This window comes from Anabrus simplex, chromosome 4, assembly GCF_040414725.1.
Source record: "Anabrus simplex isolate iqAnaSimp1 chromosome 4, ASM4041472v1, whole genome shotgun sequence".
Lineage (NCBI taxonomy): Eukaryota > Metazoa > Arthropoda > Insecta > Orthoptera > Tettigoniidae > Anabrus > Anabrus simplex.
In genome coordinates this window covers 32847036-32866658 of record NC_090268.1, presented here as the reverse complement: position 1 = coordinate 32866658, position 19623 = coordinate 32847036, and the positions used below count along the sequence as shown (strand labels likewise).

General features: G+C 40.8%; 1 protein-coding gene across 1 annotated transcript in view; it reads right to left on the bottom strand.

Moving 5' to 3' along the window:
- The window catches only part of Taz (tafazzin, phospholipid-lysophospholipid transacylase), a 72117-nt gene extending 52860 nt beyond the window's left edge, over window positions 1–19257 (bottom strand). Inside the window, exons 1-2 of the mRNA XM_067146179.2 lie at window positions 19091–19257; window positions 18708–18836 (exon numbers count right to left, since the gene is read on the bottom strand). Coding sequence (XP_067002280.1) covers window positions 18708–18836; window positions 19091–19205 — 244 coding nt within the window. The 5' untranslated portion in view covers window positions 19206–19257. The remainder of the gene's footprint in view (window positions 1–18707; window positions 18837–19090) is intronic.
- Window positions 19258–19623: the final 366 nt, after the last annotated feature.

The window sequence follows — 19623 nt, the reverse complement described above, 5'->3', positions numbered from 1 at the left end:
GAGCAGACGTATGCAAGAAGTGTACCGTCAAATGAGTTTGAAAGAGGACGCATTATTGGTATGAGAGAACGCGATGCCTCCATCCGGGAAGTTGCTGCTTGCATGGGACGAAGTGTGTCGGCAGTGCAACGGGTGTGTGCAGAAAGGTTCCACAAAGGCCACAGAACACAATGAGATCGGTCTGGTCGCACCACCTAGACAAGTCCCCACCCCCCTCCGAGAAGATCGACACCTCATCTGCATGGCATTGCAAGACAGATCTGTGTTCTCCTCTGCTCTGGCGCAACAGTGGAACACATCGTATACTATCAGAAGTGACAGTCCGTCATCGTTTATTACGGTCGGGGTTACTGGCGCATCGACCACTTCTGTGCCTACCTTTGATAAATTTACATAGACATGCTAGACTGCAATGGGCATGGAACGATGTCACTGGGGACGGGAATGGTAGGTAGCATATAGTGTTTTCGGACGAATCCAGGTTCTGTTTGTGGTGTGGGGTGCTATTGGGTACAACCACAAATCACAGTTGGCGTGTGTCTAGGGCACTGTGATCAGTTTGACCTATGTGAATGACATCCTGCGACCCGTAGCCATACCCTTTCTGCACGACACCCCAAATGCCGTAATTCAGCAGGACAGCGTGATTACACGTTGCTGCATGAACACGTGCCTTCTTGTTGTCACAGGATGTCAGGCTGCTGTCCTGTTGTCCTCGCCCGCCCTATCACTGGACTTGTCGCCAATCGAAAATGTGTGGGATAGGGTGAAACGTTGGGTGCAGCGCTGTGACCCAATACCAACCACCAAAGATGAACTGTTGCACCAGGTGAATGCAGCATGGATGGCTATACCCCTGCACGCCATTCGCGCCTTATAGGCATCGATGCCATCATACATGGAACAAGTTATTAGTGCCCATGGAGGACCCAGTGCCTACTAGGCAACTGGACACATGGTGAACTTAGGTGACTGAAATGCTATTGTTTCTGTAGAACATACTAATGAACATGTTCTGTGAATATGAACTTCCTATCTCTAGTCTTCCAAGGTGTTCTGTTTTTATGAACATGAGTGTAGTTCAGTGTCCTCCTGTCTTTACATTTTGTGGTAATCTGTTGTAGTGTATAAAACTATAAAATCAGAATACCTATTGCTATTGCTATTCAGAAGAATAGACACCAGTATGTTAATGACATGAGTGCTAGAAAAATTACATGGCTCCTAGATTTAAAAACATTTGTCATGGCGTGCTCTAGAGTATGATGAGATGAGGCCTCTTTGCAAAAAGATGTGTCTCAATCATAGCTATCCATTAGTACTTCACATCACAACCTGCAAGGATGCTAGGTAACATCGCGTCACACATTTTGTATCTCTAATTTCACAAGGCAAATTTTCAGATGACTCCCAGCTATAAGACATATTTATGTCAAAAGGAAAGAAAAATAGGATGTGGCCCATTTACTTGAAGAGCTAATGATCACCATCATCTGAAGCAGCTTCCAATTGCAGGCTGGGTCTGCTTGGAACATAAGCCCCTCCATCGTTTTCTGTCCATTCATCACTTCTCTTCTTTCAATGTCGCCCAGTTCCCTCCTCTTGCCTCGATGCTCTTCTTTACACCTTTCAGCCATCTGTCCCTCAGTCTTCCTCTGGGTCTCCTTCCCTTCAACTCTATTTCTTTTTTTTCCCCTTCTTTCACAAGTTACTTTATGTTGCACCAACACAGATAGGTCTTTTGGCGATGATGGGACAGGAAAGGGCTAGGAGTGGGAAGGAAGCGGTCCTGGCCTTAATTGAGGTACAGCCTGGTGTGAAAATGGGAAACCACAGAAAACCATCTTCAGGGCTGCCAACAGTGGTGTTTGAACCCACTATCTCCTGAATACTAGATAATGGCCGCACTTAAGCACTGCAACTATCGACCTTGGTAAAACTCCATATCCACTCTTCTCCCATTCTTTTTTGTTTTTCCTACTTGCTTTACATCGCACCGACACAGTTAGGTCTTATGGCGACGATGGGGCAGGGAGGGGCTAGGAGTTGGAAGGAAGTGGCCGTGGTCTTATTTAAGGTGCAGCCCCAGCATTTGCCTGGTGTGAAAATGGGAAACCAAGGAAAACCATTTTCAGGGCTGCCGACAGTGGGGTTCGAGCCCACTATCTCCCGAATACTGCTTCTCCCATTCTCTTAACATGTCCACACCACTGCAGCCTTGATTTTTCCTATCTTTTTCCGTAAGAGTATTTCGTTTACCAGGTCCCAAACTCCCTCATTTCTTACTCTGTCCATTCTTATTAAACCTACTCGACACCTCTGAAACTTCATTTCCACCGTTATATTCTACTTTTATCCCTCTTCTTCATCACCCACATTTCTGATCCATATATCAAAACTGGCACAAAATAAGTCTTGTAGATAATTCCTTTACATCTCTGTGGTACATCCCTGTTCCATATCAATCCTCCCACACTGTTAAAGAATCCATTTGCACACCTTCCTATTTCATTGACTTCCATCCTGTTTCCTCCATTTTCTTCAATTACACTTCCCAGGTATTTAAAGCTTTCAGCTCTTTTCAACTGCTCCCCTCCTAATGTCATGCCATTATACGCTTGATTCTTGTTTCGTGTCGTTACCAGCACTTCAATCTTTTGTGCTGAGAATTTCATTTCCATAAGATAACACAACTTCCTCCCATACATTTAGCTGTTCAAAAAAGCTACTGATAAGATCATCAATTGTGAAATCCTGCATTTATACATCAATCTGAGGTCATGAGTTTTCCTTATCAGCCGTACTTGTTTTGATAGCATGGCAATAAAGTCTTTTGATAACATTATATTCATGTCCATGAACTCTTTCAACTGCAGAACACAATCACCTGATAAAAACTGGCAAATGACCTTACTCAAGCTTAAAGTCACAGAAACCACTGAGACAAAGCATGTGAACAAATTATCCAACAAGTAGTTACTTCAACATAATTCATATGATTGCTGCTTATAAGGAGCATAGCATCCAGATCATCGGCCCAGCATAATTCATGCACTATAGTTTGTTATACAAAGTTGAAAAGCATTGGATTAGCTCAACCAAACAGGCCATGGAAAGTCTTAAATACAACTTTTTGTGTATGTATATTCAGAAAGGTTACAGAAATATTTTTTAAAAGATTCAAGATATTTCATATTACTCACACATTGGGATCAGATACAGTACCAAAAAAGAAGAATTATCTACAATCTGTATAAAAATCACTCTGCAGTGATAAGAATTGAGGGCTTTGAAAAAGAAGCCGCAATCCAGAAAGGAGTGACACAAGGCTGCAGTTTGTCCTCCCTCCTTTTCAATGTTTATATAGAATACGCACTTAAGGACATCAAAGAGGACTTTGGAAAGGGAATCACAATCCAAGGAGAGGAAATTGATATTGTTGCTTTATCTGAGACTGCAGAAGATCTGAAGAAATTGCTGAATGGTATGGTCTTGGGGAAGGAATACAAGATGACAATAAATTAGCCTAAAACAAAAGTAATGGAGTGCAGTTGAATGAAGTTAGGTTATGCAGTAAAAATTATATTTGGAAACGGAGTAAGGAAGTAGGTGAATATGGTTACTCGGGTAGTAAAATAACTAATGACCGAAGAAGTAAGGAGGACATAAAATTGCAGACTAGCACAAGCAAGAAAGGCCTTTCTCAAGAAAATAAATATGCTCACTTCGAACATTGATACAGGAATTAGAAAGATGTTTCTGAAGACTTCCATCTGGAGCATAGCATTTTATGGAAGTAAAATGTGAACAGTAACTAACTCAGAAAGAAAGCCATATAGCAATTAATACAAGCTTCACCTTAATCTTGCAAATTATAAATTGCCAAATTCAAATTCCATCTGAGCAGTACGCCGGACTCCTCAGGTTTGTACCATCTCCACTAACAGCATTATCAATATGCACTATACTCTTCTTAATAACAGCCGAAGGGGCCCGATACATCGGGTAGCACCTACGTCTGTACCGTGCCACAGCTCCACTCAGAATGAGCAAGCTGCAGCTTGCTCACATTTATATATCCACCCACCACGCATGCGCTGTAGCACTGGAATGTGGTGTTACAGAAGAATGCTGAAGGTGAGATGGGTAGATTGAATTACGAATTACGAGGTACTGAATCGAACTGACGAGAGGAGATCGTTGTGGCTAAATTTGACGAAAAGAAGAGATGAAATGTCGTATGGCTTTTAGCGCCGGGATATCCCAGAACGGGTTCGGCTCGCCAGGTGCAGGTCTTTCTATATGACGTCCATACGCAACCTGCGCGTCGTGATGAGGATGAAATGATGATGAAGACAACACATACACCCCGTGCCACTGGAATTAACCAATTAAGGTTAAAATTCCTGACCCGCCCGCGAATTGAGCCAGGGATCCTCTGAACCGAAGGCCAGTACGCTCACCGTTCAGCCAACGAGTCGGACAGAAGAAGAGATAGGACACATCTTAAGACACCCAGGACTTGTTCGGTTGGTTTTTGAGAAAAGTGTATGCAGTAAGAATGGTAGGGGTAGACCAATTAAAAGTAATAAACTTCATTGTTAGGTTCCGTATTGAGTTGAGACTATGCTTAAAGTAAATGCAAAATTTTAATATTCCACCTTCTCAATACTAAAAATCATTTGATGTTTTTAAAAAAACATTACAATGATATTAAAAGGTACTAGTTTCGGTCCACTGTGGACCATCATCAGCCTAGCCAAATTACAACAGTAAAAGACATAGTGATAAAAATAGTGTGGAAAAATGAGAGAGGATCTAGAAGGATGGGATGGTGGTGGAATGACAGACAAAAGTGAAAAACCGTATTTGCGAATAATGATAAAAGTAACAGAAGTGTTCACATTGACAAGTAAAATCTTGTGAAGTCACGTAAAAACTCTTGATGAGATAGTCTTTGGTTGGCAGTTACTCCTGTGTTGCACAATTGACATATATAACTAAGTATATGCTTCTAGAAAGTTGTAGATGTAAGTTCCACTTTTGCGTAGAGGGAAGAATTGTTCGATGAGACCAGCATTAAAATTTGACAAAGTTGAACATGTTCTATGGTGGAATGAAAAGCTTGCTGTGTTAAACAGAAGTAGTCTCAGTTCAATCGGGACCCCAATGAACCTTACGCTGCGTGGAACAAACTTGCTGTATTGAATGCAAGTGCAAGGTTAGCACAGGATGGGGTGGGATGGAGAACTACAGCAAGCCAGTCTATGGACTGATGACTCAGACAACAACAATGCACAATAGCAGGTTTACAGCTGTTACTGTAGAACTACCCATTTCAAAATTTCATTGGAACAGTACCGAACTATTTTACAAGGGCCTACTGTAGGTCTACGATAGTAGTGTCTATTCATCAGCTACTTGGCAGAACATTTGTTCAAATACTGCGACCCATGCCAAGAATGAATCCACGAATTACTACTAACAGATACTTTGTATCCCTCATTATGGTAAGTCAAAATTTTCATTAATTGAAATCTCGTCCACTACCGAACATACAATACACTGATTTCATGTTCTTGTTACTAGCCAACACTCTCAGAGGGGATACAAGAGGCCTGTTGGCCACTTCACAGATTTAACTTGAGAGCTAACGCCCTCAGATCCCCTTTGCTTGCCCCCACTAACCAGACCATACCAAACCCAACCGATGGTCTTGTCACTAACCGGATCTAAGGTCCTAAGTTGGTAGCCTTATTTTGCTAGTTGCTTTACGTCGCACTGACACAGATAGGTCTTATGGCGACGATGGGATAGGAAAGGTCTAGGAGTTAGAAGGAAGCGGCCGTGGCCTTAATTAAGGTACAGCCCCAGCATTTTCCTGGTGTGGGAATGGGAAACCAAGGAAAACCATTTTCAGGGCTGCCGACAGTGGGGTTCGAACCAACTATCTCCCGGATGCAAGCTCACAGCTGCGCGCCCCTAACCACACGGCCAACTTGCCTGGTGGTAGCCTTGTGAATTGCACTGTGACGACATCTGAGTTGCGCTATGTTGTATTCCTAACCTCTCTAATGTAAATGTTTCTAAAGTTTAACTATCAATTTTATAAGATGCAAGATAAACCTGCATACAAATAATCAGAAGTTTACTTTAAAGGGTTGAGGAAGCACTTGGTTCATTCACAGAGTTTTGCAAGACTGAATGGCATAACAGTCTATAATGAAGTAAACTTGTGTTCCTGGAAAACTACACTCACCAGAAAAGTTAAGCATATACCAGACTCTGTTGTATTGAGGTAGACCAAATATTATTTAACGTGCAACTCAGAATAGTAAACTCAATGAAAACATACACATCTCTGTAAATTTGGACCCAGTACACGACTAAACCAAACAAATTAAGAAACCTCGTCAGTTAGAACATCTCAAATTAAAGACAGTTTTCAATGCAGTCAAATGAGTCTATAACTTGTTGGTCCTCTATGAACCCTAGGGCATTCTTGAGGGTAGTGGGGCATGGTAAGTACCAAATCATTGAGCATTTCTTAAGGCAAACGGTCCCACTCCTCTATGGCAGCATCTTTTTGGGCCTGAATTGTTAATGGTGGACATTGACAGTTAGAAATTGCTCTTTTATAAAAGGTCCACGCATGCTCTATGTTGTTCATGTCCAGGAAGAAGCTGGCCAGTCCATTCTGTGGCTTCCTTGTCCCTCCAGGTATACATTCACAGGTGTTATCATCCTGCAGAGTACACTCATTTTCTACATCCTCTGCAAAACCAATTACTAAGCGTCAGAGAATATTGTGTTTGTACATGTGGCCGGCATGTTCCCTTGAATGTGAACCAGAGGTGTATGGCAGCTAAATCGAACATTATACCTGCCCAGAATAGTGCTGAACCTCCAAAATGCCAATGATGTTCTACTGAGAATGATTTATTGTAATGTTCCCCTCTTGTCCTCCACACGCACAGAGAGTTGTTAACAAGGTGTACACCAGGGATCGAAAAATACCGGGCGCCCAGTCGCCATGGCGCCTGAATTTTCAAATTCGGTTTGGAAATTTTTTTTTTTTGAAATCCGGAGTTCCCTTACATGTACTTTCCCATTACTTTACAAAGTAACAAGTCGTGTGGTGTTTCACGGTTTTTTCTGTAGCTCATATAATCTAATATGTGCAATAAACATTTTCTGTGCTTTTGGCAGAGTCTTGAATTCTGTAATTGCTCTTCGTACCTTGGAACTGGACGTTTCAGTTCTGCGCGGGAGCTGCCTAGCGGTCATGGGAGATATCGTTGTAACCCATCAAACAAGTATCCTTTCATGTGAACATATCGTAACACATCGAGTTCTATTACAGATGATCAGCTATCGGTAGCCGAGTACAAAGATCAGACCAGAGTTGTGGAGAAATTCAGAGAACTACTACGTTAAATAATTCCACAAACATGGGAGCCCGCAAGGGAGGGCAAGGGGGAGGGGGCGCTTGCCCCCCCCCCCCCTGGAATTTTAAAAAGTTGATGTTCAATTGTTTAATATCATACCAGATTATTTCATAAACTGAACTTACTGACAGTCATTTAGCATATGTTATATTCGCAAATTTCTGTAAACAATTTAATGTTGCTGACGTTATATTGGTATTTATATTCAAGAAAATTGTTAGTGTGCCCCCCCCTTGGAAAAGATCCTGCGGGCGCCCATGTCCACAAACACTAATTTACCTCCATCCTTCCCGTGACTAGCCGTTCCTCAACTATTGCCGCCAAAGCAGTGCTGATACTGTAAATTCCCGTGGAATTCATTCTTTGCATTTAGAACATACGGAATGACGTGTTTATCAATTCTTGTATTTTCACCGAACAATATTTATTCTTTTAATTTAATTACAGAATTTTGGTATTGAACAGTTTGCACTTTATAAATACGATTGTTTTTATTCCTGTGCGTGTGTGGAAAATTGGCAACGTAGCATCAGACATCGAAGCCCGCGAACTCGGAAGCCATTTAACGCTGGTGTATTTCTCGTTTCTGTGCTATAGGCTACTGGAGAAAATTGGCAAACTGAAACGAACAAAACCGCACAAATTGACTGATGCGAGTAACAAACAGTGTACAGGTACTCTTGCAGATTTCTTCGTAAGTAGGGCCCGTAAACGTAACACAAAGTGATACAGAACAGAAGGGAGTGAATGTGAGAAAACACTTAATGGAAGTGCGGACTGTAGATTTCAGGAAGACAATGACCAGCGTGAAATTTATGGTGTTCAAGACAATGATAGGCCAAACATCAAAAATACGTCGAAATTTCAATTTTCAGGCAAACGGAAATTTTAGCACTTTCAGCGAAGTGCGTACAGAAAATGAATGCTAATATGTCACAGCATATGAATTCATTGTTCATGGCATCTTATCATATTGCAAAAAATAACAGACCCTACACTGATTTTGAAGGTTTGGTTACATTGTTAAGCAAGCTGAATGTTACCGATTCAGAGAAGTATGAGAATGATACACAATGCTGAGAATCGTAGCTTGAATGACTACCGTGGCTGTGCTATGAAGAAGGAATTGCGAAGTGTAAATTATGCAGTAACTTTCGTAGTATTGCTGACAAACATTCTAAAGGTGTATCCGGATTTTCAGGACCATTTGAACTGGAAATGTTTAAAACATACTATCCTATAAAATCCTATCCTCACTCGAAGTGTCAGGAGGCTGAAAAAATGGCGTAACAGTCCCAAAGGGCCTTGGCCTACCAAGCGACCGCTGCTCAGCCCGGAGGCCTGCAGATTATGAGGTGTCGTGCGGTCAGCACGACGAATCCTCTCGGCCGTTATCCTTGGCTTTCTTGACCGGGGCCGCCATCTCACCGTCAGATAGCTCCTCAATTGTACGTAGAGAGAGTGGACCTTGAACCAGCCTTCAGATCCAGGTCAAAATCCGTAACCTGGCCGGGAATCGAACACGGGACCTCCGAGTAAGAGGCAGGCACGCTACCACTACACCACGGGGCCGGCAGGAGGCTGAAAGTTTCATGAAAAATCCCGAATGTGCACTTTTAGTGAGGTGCGTCAAGGAAATGAATGCTAATATGTTACAGCATATGAATGCATTGTTCATGGCATCTTATCATAGGCCTACTGCCAAAAAAAAAAAAAAAAAAAAAAAAAAAAAAAAAAAAAAAAAAACAGACCCTACACTGATTTTGAAGGTTGGTTTGCATTGTTAAGCAAGTTGAATGTTACTGGTGGGAAATCAAACAGGCACATGTAGTGTAATTTTAAAAGACGCTGACCTTGAAGGTGACTGGTGATTATTTGGGTTAGTATCTCTTTAAAATATAAATTTCCATTCTTTTATGAACTGAGACTGGTGAGATATCTTTCCGATAGCTATTGCTTTGTTACAGCTGTCGACTCGATAAATCTTCGCTGCGTTGCACAGCGAAACAGCAGCTAACTTATCGAACTGTCAACTATTGGCTCGTTGATCAAGTTTCATAAATACACACTAGATGCCACCCCTCGTACTGCTTTGTTTTTTTGCATTAGGTGTGTTCCCTAGATTGCCAGGCGCATGTGCACAAGTAATGCATCGCATTTGAGCTTTCTGTGCAGCTCCTATTATCCCCTCTGCCACGCAGCAAGAAATGAGTATTATACTAGCTCTTGCAGACGTGGGTGTCAGTTTCGTGGTGTTTAAGGGCTCTCAGGAGAATTTGACATTGTTTGAGGATTTCTAATGAAATATGCACACGAGTGGCACATGTCACACACACTCCAGTTTGCACTGAGCCTTATACGTATACCGTATTTCTTCCCTGCTATTACAAAATATGAACATTGTTTGATCACAGTATGAAAAAATGAAATGAAATGGCGTATGGCTTTTAGTGCCGGGAGTGTCCAAGGACATGTTCGGCTCGCCAGATGCAGGTCTTTTGATTTGACTCCCGTAGGAGACCTGCGTGTCATGATGAGGATGAAATGATGATGAAGACGACACATACACCCAGCCCCCGTGCCAGAGAAATTAACCAATCAAGGTTAAAATTCCCGACCCTGCCGGGAATCGAACCCGGGACCCCTGTGGCCAAAGGCCAGCACGCTAACCATTTAGCCATGGAGCCGGACGATCACAGTATAACGATATATATCGGGTAATTAACATAATTGTGCGCGTAGCGGCACGCGGCTGTGAGCTTGCATCCGGGAGATAGTAGGTTCGAATCTCACTGTCGGCAGCCCTGAAGATAGTTTTCCGTGGTTTCCTATTTTCACTCCAGGCAAATGCTGGGGCTGTACCTTAATTAAGGTCACGGCCGCTTCCTTCCAACTCGTAGGCCTTTCCTATCCCATCGTCGCCATAAGACCTATCTGTGTCGGTGCGACGTAAAGCCACTAGCAAAAAAATTAACATAATTATATAACTTGTTAGTTCCATGTAATGTAATATCGTTAATTAAAAACAACCCCACGATAAAAGTATATGCTCATTGCCAATGCAAGTAGGCCTGCAGTAGGCCTACTACGATAATTGTGTAATTATCTGTTATACTCAGTTACTGGTACCAGTGCTTTTATGGGCACGAATGCAGTCACCGATACAAATATGATAAGACTCAGTAGTACTGAATCTTAAAGGGTATCCTAATTAATAATTGATCAACAGGGGACAATGGAAAATTATTAGTCACAGGACGCAAATTGTCGCCTGTAACCTCTACCAAACCTATGGCAGTATATTTGTTTAGCCTCAATCTGTCTTTGAATTCGTTTTCACTACTGTATACTTCATTAGAATATTAGGCCGTCGATGATATAATCGTGGTCGTTCTAGAATGTTGACCATTTCTACAATTTTTTCGTCGGAAGAAGATGAGAAAGCCGTAGAAAATTTTATCAAACACAAGCTTAACTGCCGATACTGAAGTACTGCGCACGCGCCCACCAAGTTAACAAATAGATATCTCCTGCTCAGGGCCCTCTCTAAGTTAGCAAGCGATTTGTCGAACCGATAGCTGTATCTTACGTTCGTGCAACGCCAAAACACAAGTTAACCATTCGATACCGCTATAGGTTCGATATCTCACGTTCCCGAAACCGGGCATTAAGGCCACATTTCAAAAATAATACGTAGCTTGATCCTAGTCTAACCTGTGGTGTTCATAATGCATATTTGCGAAAAATGTGCTGGCTCCTGATAAAAAGGGGCTGGCTACTGAATTATTTCTATTTTCTTCTACCCCTGGTGTACACCAATTCACACTTCATCAGTGAACAATATTCTGGACAACTGATCTCGTGTCCATGTCTGATGTGTTCTAGCCCATCGAACGCGAGCTACCCTGTAACGTCGTCAAAGTGGAGAAGTCCTGATGGGTCTTCTTGAATACAGTCCCCCATCATGGAGTCTACTGCACACAGTTTTGGTACTTACAGTAACTCATGTGGTGATTTGAAGTTTGTGGTGAAGAGTAGTAGCTGTGCATGCAAGATGTCTACATGCAAATATGTGTATATTATACAGACTATAAATCTCATATTTGATCCGCATTGAAGGTTCAACTTTTTACAAATTGTCTATCCTCCTAGTCAATACATAATATAGGCCTACAACTAATTAAGATAAGCTTTCAATTAGACATGTTTCAACCCAACATAGTGTCATCCTCAGTAAAATACATTATAATAATCTAAAAAAACCTTAGACACGTCATTGTAAACAGTGCTTGTTAAAAAGTTTTTCATTAAAAATCATGATGAAATTAAAATATGAGGTGATGGTCGTTGTAAAAGTTTTTGTGCAGGGGGTCTTTTTGTTGTAACTTTCTTGTTGCCCCTTGAGGCATTGGAATTTTTTCCACAAACTGGAGACAACACTTTGATTCATGTGAACAATGCTGGTATCGTCAACTTGTCTCATGTTTTGTCATCATTTTGATGCAATCTGAGAGCGCAGGACGAGGCATTATAGTGCATAGAACTGAGCCACACTGACAAGCTTGTTTGGACGTCACCTCAGTTCTAGTATAGTGGATTTGTTTACGAGTCGTAAGTCGAATAATGTGGAGCAGGCTGGGTTGCCATGATTTGAACAACATACTATTTAACCAAATGAAAGATAGTGTAAATATTACACATTGGTGGATAAACTGTAAATATTCTTAACTATTTTTGACGAGTGTAATTGAAAGTAATTTTATTTCTGAACTTACCTTATACTTGTATGTAAATGTAAAAAAAATACATCACAACTACATTAAAAAATAACCTATATTTTCAGCGACAAAATAAACCTCAATTATTAGTCATAACAGCATGTGCACCATAAACTTGAAGTCTGAATTCTACTACAATTGAGGAAGGGAAGGATGAAAAGGGGTCATGTGCCTTTTAACAGGCTAGAAAATGTTTACAGTAACATTTTAAATATAATCACATGCTACCTACAGAACAATGCTTTGAAAGAAGTTGTTCCTAATTATTAAGTATAGAGCTGACAAATGTTACACATTTTGAAATAAATGGCCACTATTAGATAGGGTTCTGGTTTTTTCCTCAGTGGTGTAGTGGTTAGTGTGATTAGCTGCCACCCCCAGAGGCCCGGGTTCGATTCCCAGCTCTGCCACGAAATTTGAAAAGTGGTATGAGGTATGAGGGCTGGAACGGGGTCCACTCAGCATCAGGAGGTCAAATGAGTAGAGGTGGGTTCGATTCCCACCTCACCCAACCACGAAGTGGTTTCCCAGTTCTCCTCCAGGCAAATGCCGGGATGGTACCTAACTTAAGGCCATGGCCGCTTCCTTCCCTCTTCCTTGTCTATCCCTTCCAATCTTACCATCCCCCTGCAAGGCCCCTGTTCAGCATAGCAGGTATGGCTGCCTGGACGAGGTACTGGTCATCCTCCCCAGTTGTATCCCCCGACCCAGAGTCTGAAGCTCCAGGACACTGCCCTTGAGGCAGGAGGGTAAACAGATAAATAATAATAATAATAAGAAGAAGAAGAAGCTGACAAGTGTTATACTCACACATTTTGAAATAAATGGCCACTATTAGGTAGGGTTCAGGTTTTTTTCCTGTAAGTTCTATTTGAGCCACAACACAAGTTATATGCTGATCAAACATTTCTGCTTGTATTGATATATATTTTATAGGGAAAATAAACATATATTTAGCCTATTATTCTAGATTTGGACATATTCAAATGGTATTTGTATTTCAACATCATATGGTGGTCATATTTTGATAGAAAATCATATTAATTTTTACATGTAAAATATACAGAAAGAGGGCGAGTTTAAATATATGGACATTGAAATGAAATTCAGTAATTCTGAGAAACATTTACTGATATTTTGGTTCAAATGTAATAGAAACGTGAAAGCTAGGCCTAACAAAATATTAATGGACGTAGCCTCCCTTCTGACCTTGGCCCACCCTGTTTACCAGTCGCATCTACTTCTGAGAAGAAGAGAGATACACTCTCTTTTCTTTCTTTGTTCCTTTTGAAAAGAAATAGTTGTCAACACTTTTACTCCAATTTTAAAAGTGCTAAATTTGCAGTAGCTCAGTGAGATCACCATACCAAAAGAACAATTTTTGTGAAAGTGTGAAGTTATGAAGTTAGATCCTACATGGCAGTGTTCACAGAAGAATATTTTAGTCCAACTGAAAAAAATTCTCTAAGGTATGTGACATCACTGAATTGATTTAAGGTGCAGCAACACTGTTCCTAGAAGGAAACCATAATTTAATTTCATTGATTGCAAATGTTAAAAACATTTAAGCTCTTTAGGCTTTTTCAATCGTGAAATTACTGGTACCAGTATTTTGCCCCAGTGCTAGCCGCCAGCGTCTTGGACGTCTTAGAAAGTGTAGCAATCCAAAACACTTGCAATCGATGAAATTAAATCATGGTTTCCTTCTTTTTATTTTTTTGCTATTGGATTTACGTCGCACCGACACAGATATGTCTTATGGCGATGATGGGACAGGAAAGGGCTAGGACTGGGAAGGAAGCGGCCGTGGTCTTAATTAACGTACAGCCCCAGCATTTGCCTGGTGTGAAAATAGGAAACCACGGAAAACCATCTTCAGGGCTGCCGACAGTGGGGTTCGAACCTACTATCTCCCGAATACTGGCCACACTTAAGCAACTGGAGCTATCGAGCTCGGTGGTTTCCTTCTAGGAACCTGTATTTTATATAAAGGCCAAAGGCAAGCATTTATACAAGTGGAGGCAGATGCTTCCCCTAGTGAACCGTCCTTGCATTGTCCTACATAAGAGGCTTGCAGTGGTGTCTCAACGGCGCACTAGCAGCCAGCGTCTTGGAATGGTGTAGCAATCCAACTGTTGAGCCCACTGCTACACTGGGGTGAAACGCTGGTAATTTCATGATTGAAAAAGCCTAAAGAGCTTAAATGTTTTTAATAGATGACTTTTGTTTGATGTTTCTTCAGCTTTACCACCTTCAAAGGCGTCAGGTTTTTCTAAAGATCTCTGTGGGATGTTGGAACTGCCAGAAGCCCTATTCCTCTTAATAAAGTGAATAATAAATATTTTGGAGTCTTCATGGTGAAATACCTGATGTAGCCCATTCCAACTGAGTCAACAACGAGGAAAAGCTATTTACCATCTTCTTATGACAAGGTAATGCAAATGATAAGAACCAGGGTAGATAACAACAAGATTTGGGAGTCTATGGATGAAAGTACAGATACTTGTAGGAGATATTTCCAGGCTGATGACCTAGATTTTAGGGTTCTTTAAACAAGCATCATCATCAGGAGCTATGTCCTAAATACTGTTACCGGGCGAGTTGGCCGTGCAGTTAGGAGCGCGCAGCTGTGAGCTTGCATCTGGGAGATAGTGGGTTCGAATCCTTAGTTAAGGCAACGACCGCTTCCTTCCCATTCCTAGGCCTTTCCTATCCCATCGTCGTCATAAGAACTATCTATATCGGTGCGACATAAAGCAAAAAAAAAAACTGTTGGCACATTCTTTGCTAACGCAACCTAGTTTTTATTTTATTACCTATATGGCTTTCAGTACCAGGAAAGTGCCAGGCTGAGTGGCTCAGACGGTTGAGGCGCTGGCCTTCTGACCCCAACTTGGCAGGTTTGATCTTTTTTTTTTGGCTAATGGCTTTACGTCGCACCAACACAGATAGGTCTTATGGCAACGATGGGATATTAAAGACCTAGGAGTTGGAAGGAAGCGGCCGTGGCCTTAATTAAGGTAACAGCCCCAGCATTTGCCTGGTGTGAAAATGGGAAACCATAGAAAACCATCTTCAGGGCTGCCGACAGTGGGGTTCGAACCCACTATCTCCTGGATGCAAGCTCAAAGCCGCGCGCCTCTAACCACATGGCCAACTGACCCGGTAGGTTCGATCCTGGCTTAGTCCGGTGGTATTTGAAGGTGCTTAAATACGTCAGCCTCGTGTCAGTAGATTTATTGGCTCGTAAGAAAATTCCTGCGGGACTAAACTCTGGTGCGTAGGCGTCTCCAAAAACCGTAAAAGTAGTTAGTGGGACGTAAAGCTAACAACATTAAAAAACAGTACCAGGAGAGTCTGAGGACATGTTTGGATCACCTGGTGCAGGTCCATCGCTGGTCTGGCTGTGAGATGATGAGGTAGGGAAAGGGTCAAACCTGATATCAGCACATAGCCTACTCCTGTTGAATAACACCAAAGTGTCTGCTCAAAGTTTAATGTCCCCATCCAAAGAATAAATCACCATCAACAGCATCATATGGCTTCACTTCATATGAACACTGCACAGAGGTGCCTTTGGCACGCAATCGAGTTATTGGAAATTATATACCACTACCTCTCCTACCCTGCCGGGCAACATTCTAACAGTGAAATTCAATGGGATTCAAACTGGCTAACCACAGTGTCAGACCATAGAGATATGACGGTGTAACAATTGCGGCCTAGTGACATATTTCTCCTGATTTTCAGGTTCTTGAAGCAGTAAATCATGCTACTATACCATTTTTAAGAATGCTATGAAACTCTTCAGTAACTGATGCCGTGCCGTACACGGTAATGGCTGGAAATGCTCTTAAGATTTCATATTTTTCAATGGCTTGCATAGAATTAGCAAGGAAATACTTTTTTTGGATTCTGACAGGCTGATATCAAACATGAAAAAAATATTCGTCTAAGTTTCTCTGAGGGAGGCAAAATGTAAATATGAAGCACCTTCCTGTCATTCTCCCACCCCACTTCAATACTTACTCATTGGCATACATGACTCAAGCAGTTGACTATTACTGCAAACACTATGAAGACTTACCGGTACAGAAAGATGTATCTAATTTTGAGAGCAGTGAAGCGTCTTCCATACAAATTGTCCAAGAATAGTTTTTGAATAATATGTTGGATAATTTTGCCTGCATATAATCAAAATATTGAAGTATCATAAAACCAATTTTGCACTTTGAAACAACTGGTTCAGAACTGCATGAACATTTTGGGAATAGTGAAAAGTGTGGAAGCTGAGACATGGTGAGCAGAGTGCAATATAGCAGGTTTGATGAAGAACAAACTTGACACAGTGTTAAAAGTGAATGATGGATATCAAACAATCTGCAAAATTAGCGACAGTTTACACAGTGATAAAACTGCACTGAGTGAAAACAATCATCAGTTAAGTTGCAGAAACTTCACTCTGTTTAAGTACGCTACTGTGATGTTTTGTAATAATAAACACAGTTTCTTTTGATACAAGACAGAATTTTAGAATTGGCTTTATGTCGCACCAACAAGGACAGGTCTTATGGCGACGATGGGATAGGAAAGGCCTAGAACTGGGAAGGAAGTGGCTGTGGCCTGGTGTGAAACCACGGAAAACCATCTTCAGGACTACCGACAGTGGGGTTCGAACCCACTATATCCCAGATGCAAGCTCACAGCTGCGCGCCCTAACCGCACGACCAACTCGCCCGGTACGATACAAGACAATGCTGACTGACAACAAGAGAACTTTCGTCAAGAAGTTGAAAATACACTTAGTGATGTAATGAAATTCTGGCATCAATCAAGGATTAACACCAGGTATTATGTACACTAGTCTTCAAGCAAATGTAATAAATCTGCTGGTAGCAAGTTGTTAAAGATCTGAACGTAATGCAGTTATTCTTTTACAGCAACAAGAAAATTACTAAGTTATATGAGCAAATATAACTAAATTGCTGGTTGAGAGACTGCATAGAAGCAAACTATATCATCTAAATGGAAATTATACTACAAGAAATAATAAATGAGTGCAATTTACGTATTAATTATGTATAACTAAGCAGTTATTACAGAAATGAATATTTATATTTTTGGTCATATTTGTCATTTTGAGGTCATATTTATGCCTAGCTAGTTTTACAGTCATATTCGCATGCATATTTCTTGCTGTTATCGGTCATAAACATCTGAAGCCCGATAAGTCACATTATTTCTAGATATTATCAATAGTGGTTTTGCTTTATGATATTATTTATCACTCTAGTGTTCCAACTTATGAGAGCGTGTGTTAATGATTTCCCCCACAAATCTAACACCGCTTCTTCTTCTTCTTCTTACACAGTGACATTCTTTTATCTATGCAGGGGATTGTCACTTGCCCAGTCACCTGCACTGCAAGCCTGTCTCCCATCAAGCACTTTGCTGTAATGGTTTCTCAGCATCACAAGTTTTGCAGTCTGCTGAGAGCTTTATCATCTTAAGATTCAGTTTAGTCAAGTGTTCATGTGTTTAGTCCTCAGTGTGTTGTTCCAATACAATCAATCATGTGCTTATTCTGTTTTTGAGTTGACAGTACATGCTGAACTAGTCTCTTTCACCTTTCTGTTTCAATTTCCATTCATCAGTTCTTTGTTGTCTTTCACTGCTATTGATATTAGGTTATCAAGACCTACAGTATCTCTAATGTTTTTTTTCCTCTAAGATTTTTTCCTTACTTTTCAAAGGGAAAGAACTTGTGATCTTCAGCTAGGCCTAGTATTAAAAAAAAAAGGCTGATGATATAAGTTTTTAATCTTATATCACTCACTACTACACATGTGGTAAAGTTTGAAAGAGGTGTAAATTAAGGCAAAGTGCTAATATGTGTGCAGATATGTAATTTATAGGAAAAGTTTACTTCATGCCAGCACTATACTTAATAATTATAACCAAGTCATATTGTGCATACAGCTCTTAGTGAGAAGCATGCAAGGTTTCAGAATGGTTTCAATTCAGTTTAGCAATCCTACACGCCATACTTATTAGACTGGTGCATGTCAAGCACTGCATCTTGTACACGTCAAGCTTTTAGAAACTAATGTATCCTACAACAAAAAGTTTACACTGTCATAAGTGTTCAAGCCCCAAATCAGTCAAAGGTTCAGAACAGCAGCAAATTAAATCATTTCATCATTAGAATTGATGAAATGTTTAAACTGTGTTACTTCCATTCAGTGCAACATGGGAACAAGTCAGGCTGCTCAAAATTATTATTAGCATGAAAATGAAAGCTTATGCACTGTAAAAAATAAAAGAAAAAACTAATTTCATGTTGCTATTCTAGGCTTAGAAGAATGGAGCAACAAACCCGTTGAGCCAGCTGTTGCATGTAAACAGAAACACAGTAGTCAGTTAAAAATCAGGTGAAATTCTCAGGGAATTTTAATTTAAAAAATCATGAATATACAATTACCCCATATTCCTGGATCATCGAAACAAGAATGATGATTGGAAACAGTTATCAGTGGAACATCACGAGGTCTATGTTCAAGTGCGGTGGTTAAAATGTCTTTGTTGTAAACATGTGTAGTATTCAACCATTCTGAAATTCATATAACAGAATTAATTATAAATACACACATAAACTATGGTTATGCATAAATAATCTCCTCCATTACCACCAGGTAAGAAAATAACATTACCATAACCCCAAAGATTGAATGCCACTATTTCACTACACGAAGAAAATTATAATATTAATGGGAACATGCAGACTGCCACTTTGATTTTTGAAATTGGTTAACTATTATAGTTTTCTTTTATTCCCTTGTTTACTTTCACTTTCATTTTACGTACCTATAATTATTTTGCTGAATATCCCAACGGCCATAAACGTTATAGAGCTCGCTAAATTCCAAAGACGAGAGGGATGCTTAAGTTTCGGAATTATCCAGTTAATATCATAAGCCATTGCAACAATCCCACTAACTCGTACAAATTCCTAGCTACGATACTCGCACATCCACTGCCATACTGCATATGGAAGACATTTTGAAACAGCTGAGTAACTAAAGCATGGGTTAGAACCTGCAGCCTCGAAATAGTGCATCATTGTGCCAAGAGATGGTGCACATACCTAAAAGACAAGAGGATCACTGAACGAACTAGCGTAGCATACGTCAAGTAGGCACCTGTAGAACTAACTTGGACGCGGTCCTGTTTGGTTGGATTGGTTGTTCTTCATCCCTCTGTAGTAAATTGTGTACGAATAGGGAACAGTTCTTTAGAGTCGATAAAAATTGATGTCCCCACCGTATTATTCGCGTTGTAAGAGGCGGCAGAATATGCCGACTCTTCCGAAACATCTTGAGGTAAGAGGCGGCAGGCAG